Source organism: Palaemon carinicauda, chromosome 29, assembly GCF_036898095.1.
Source record: "Palaemon carinicauda isolate YSFRI2023 chromosome 29, ASM3689809v2, whole genome shotgun sequence".
Classification (NCBI taxonomy): Eukaryota; Metazoa; Arthropoda; class Malacostraca; order Decapoda; family Palaemonidae; genus Palaemon; species Palaemon carinicauda.
In genome coordinates, this window is record NC_090753.1 from 55398811 (window position 1) to 55402851 (window position 4041).

A 4041-nucleotide genomic window follows, 5' to 3' on the forward strand; every position below is an offset into this window, starting at 1 on the left:
AGCCTACCCGCCGCTACTCCCCACCACCCAGGAGCCCTCCCATGCTCCTCCCCTGTTGCCATATACCACTTTATTTACAGTGATTTTTAAGATAAAAACTGTAGAAAGTCTCTTTTCTCTTGTTATCTTTTCATTTAAACTGTGGGTGACAGCTGAAATCTTTTCATTTAAACTGTGGGTGACAGCTGAAAACGTTTTGCAATGTCGACTACCTCATATCAAGACGAGTCTGGGGATATGCAACATGACCTGGACAATGAAGACCGGCAGTTGCCTTCACACCCAGGCTCACCAACAGACCGTCGAACCCCTCCAGTCTTCTCAACGATGGAAACCCTGCCTTTACTCTCACCACACCTGACTATACCGCCTTCAACAGCTACAGGTGGGGAGTTAAGGATCCTTATCAAGTACCTGGAGGAATCTCGACAGGCCGAGTTGGCTACACGTCGGAGAGAGGAGGATCAACGTCGCCACGAGGAAGAACTACGTCGCCAAGAGGACAACCTAAGAAGAGAGGAGGAAGCCCAGCGTTTCACCGCCCTGTTGCAGCTACTCATGGTCAACCCTGGCCACCAGCAAGCAACACCACCGGACTCGCAACAACTTCCTACTCAATCGTCAGTGCCTTCAAGTTCCCAGCACCCACTCCCACAGAAAGCCATCGCCCAGACCCCACCGCCCTTACGTCCCGATGCCACATACCAAGTGTTTAGGGAATGGCGTAGACGCTGGGATGACTACAGTGTGATGGTGGACCTAGGGACTTTATCTACCAGGAAGCAGCTAATACAACTTCGTATGTGCCTCAGCCTGGAGACTCAAAGAATACTGGAACACACACTCAACGTGCCACCAGACACAGATCGGAGTGTGGAGGAAGTCTTAAATGTTCTCCAGGAACACATCAAGAACCTGCGAAATGAAGCTTTACGTCGCAGGGACCTGCTTTCCTGCAAACAGAGGGAAGGGGAAAGCTTCAGCGAGTTCTACGTCAGACTGAAGCACGTAGCAGAGGAAATTGACGTCTGTCCTGGCCAGTGTGCAGTTTGTGAGGAAACTCAGCTTAAGATGATCATCATCATGGGAGTCAGAGATGAGGAGCTCACACAAAAACTTATTGCCCTGGACACCTCAGCTTCTTTGGCCACCATGGTCAATGAATGTCGCTCCTATGAGGCCACAAGGACAGCCACCACCGCCATACGTGCCCCTCCTTCTAAATTGTGTGCTGTCTCTACTTACAAGAAAACCAAAGGACAGGGCAGCAAAGGTGCTACTTCCCACCCAAACTTTAACAGGGACACTCCATGCCTTTCCTGCACAAAAAAGCACGGCTCTACAGAAAAGTGTCCAGCTGCTGACAGCATATGTGGAAACTGTGCTGGCAAGGGACACTGGAAGAAGACTTCAAAATGTCCTGCCAACAAGGCCACATGTAGACACTGTGGCCGAGTGGGTCACTACGACAGATGTTGCCGACAGCAGATGAATGCCAAGCAGGGCGGCCCACCCAAAGCCACGCCCCCCTCCAGCAGGCCTTCAAATTGTCGCAAGGTTGAGGCCCTTTCCACAACAACTTGCCCTTCACCGGTACCCGTATCCCTCGACCTCACCTACAATGGTGAGACATCCAAGATTCTGATGCTGCCAGACACAGGAGCTGACGTATCAGTGATGGGTCCACAGCACTTGGAACTGCTTCAAATCACCAGGGACGAGCTACAACGTTCTGCCACCTCAGTGACACTCACAGCAGATGGATCACAGATGACACCAGCTTTAGGTACCCTTAAGGCCACTCTGTCTTTGGCCAACCGATCCTGTCATGCCATGATCCAAGTCCATGAAGGTATCCAGATGCCACTCCTGTCCTACGCACACTGCAAGGAGTTGGCCATCATACCGCCAGACTTTCCACGGCCCATCCTACAGGTCGTCCACGTGAACCGATGTAAGGATCTACCCCTCCACGCCAACTCGACCCCTGCTGAGGCCCGAGAATATTTCCTTAGAACCTTCCCTGATGTGCTTGTGTCTAAGGAGGACCTTAAAGCAGCTCCACTGAGGTCGATGGCAGGACCTCCAATGAAAATCCACCTTAAAGAGGACGCTGTTCCATTCGCCATTCACACCCCAAGGCAGATCCCCTATGCTTTCCGCGAACCTGTCAAGATAGAACTAGATTCTATGGTCCAGCAGGGTATCATCACGCCTTGTGGAGACGAGCCATCGGAATGGTGCCACCCCCTAGTTGTCGTCCCAAAGGCAAAAGGAGTTCGCATCACAGTGGATCTCACCAAGCTGAACACTCAAGTCTCCAGACCAGCCCACCCTTCGCCCACACCCATAGCTGCTGTCCGTACCGTCGATCCCACAGCCAAATTCTTCACCACTGCGGACGCTCTACACGGTTACTGGCAGATGGAGCTAGCGGAGGAGGACCGTCATCTCACCACTTTCATTACTCCTTATGGACGCTTCCAGCATTGCCGAGGACCTATGGGCTTCGCTGCCACCGGCGACGCCTACTGTTACCGCGGTGACCTAGCTCTCCAGGGTATGAAGAAATGTGTCAAGGTTGTCGATGACATTCTCATCTTTGACGACGACTTACTGTCACATTACCACAGGATCCATGAATTACTCACTCGCTGTCGCAAAAACGGCATCACTCTCAACAGAGATAAGTTCGTAGTAGCGGAGACCCGAGTAAATTTCTGTGGATCCACCCTTTCCGAGGAAGGAATAGCTGCCGATCCAGGACGTGTTACAGCTTTGCAAGACTTCCCCACACCTTCCAACTTGACAGACTTACATTCTTTCATGGGGTTAGTTAACCAACTGGCAGAGTTCACTCCAGATATCGCCCTGACTGCACAGCCCCTACGCCCACTCATGAGCCCTAAGCGCTCTTTTATTTGGACACCGGACCACAACCAGGCCTTCAAACGTGTGAAGCAAGCACTTTCAAGCCCTCCAGTTCTAGCGTCTTTTGACCCAACTTTGCCAACCATTCTCCAGACTGATGCATCTCGTCTCTACGGAATAGGCTACGCTCTCCTCCAGGACCATGGTTCCGGACGTCTGCAAGTAGTCCAGTGTGGATCCCGTTTTCTCGCAGACGCCGAGACGAGGTATGTGACAATCGAGTTGGAGATGCTTGCTGTATCTTGGGCTCTCACAAAGTGCCGTTTGTACCTCCAAGGACTGCCATCCTTCACTCTGCAAACAGACCATCGTCCACTAGTGCCCATTATCAACAGCTACACGCTGGACATGATCGAAAACCCACGGCTCCAGCGAATGAAGGAACGTATGTCACAATACCAGTTTACTGCAATGTGGCGTGCTGGCAAGTCTTTATGCATTCCAGATGCACTCTCGCGCGCACCTGTCAGCTACCCAATGTCTGAGGATATGATCGGCTGTGCTGAAGTAACGTCACACGTCAGGTCTGTCATCAACGTCGTAATAGCTTCCCAGGAAGAGGATGCCACAATCGTCAACACCGACCAAACTCTACAGGACATGTCAACAGCAGCGCCGGCCGACCCTGACTACGTCCGCCTTCATGATTGTATTGTGTCCGGATTTCCCACGAATCGGTACGACCTGCATGCTTCTTTGCTACCATATTGGAAGCTGCGAGAAGCCCTTTCTACTGATGGTACCCTCGTGCTCTACGGTGCCAGAATAATAGCTCCTGCCGCTCTATGTCGCCACACACTAGCCAGACTCCACGACAGCCACCGAGGTGTTGAAGCCACTAAACGTCGAGCTCAACAAACTGTCTTCTGGCCTGGGATACTCTGATATTGCTAACACCGTTGCTGCCTGTGAGCCCTGCCAAGTCCTACGCCCAAGCCAACAGCAGGAACCTCTTCACAACGATGACCACCCATCGAGGCCCTTCGAGTCGGTATCAGCGGATTTCTTCCAGGTAGCGGGGAAGTCCTTTCTTGTTGTCGCCGACCGCCTCTCCTTGCAAGGGTGACACCACTGCCTCCTCAACCAAACGGCACTTTTGCCGCTACTTCA

The 4041-nt window shown here is 52.2% G+C and overlaps 1 protein-coding gene across 1 annotated transcript; it reads left to right on the top strand.

Annotated features, from left to right (window-relative positions):
* The first annotated feature begins 201 nt into the window (after positions 1–201).
* On the top strand, positions 202–3816 carry LOC137622587 (uncharacterized). The gene is made up of 2 exons (XM_068353193.1): positions 202–561; positions 1042–3816. The coding sequence occupies exons 1-2, from the start codon at positions 202–204 to the stop codon at positions 3814–3816; spliced, it is 3135 nt and encodes a 1044-aa protein (XP_068209294.1).
* The last annotated feature ends 225 nt before the right edge of the window (positions 3817–4041 follow it).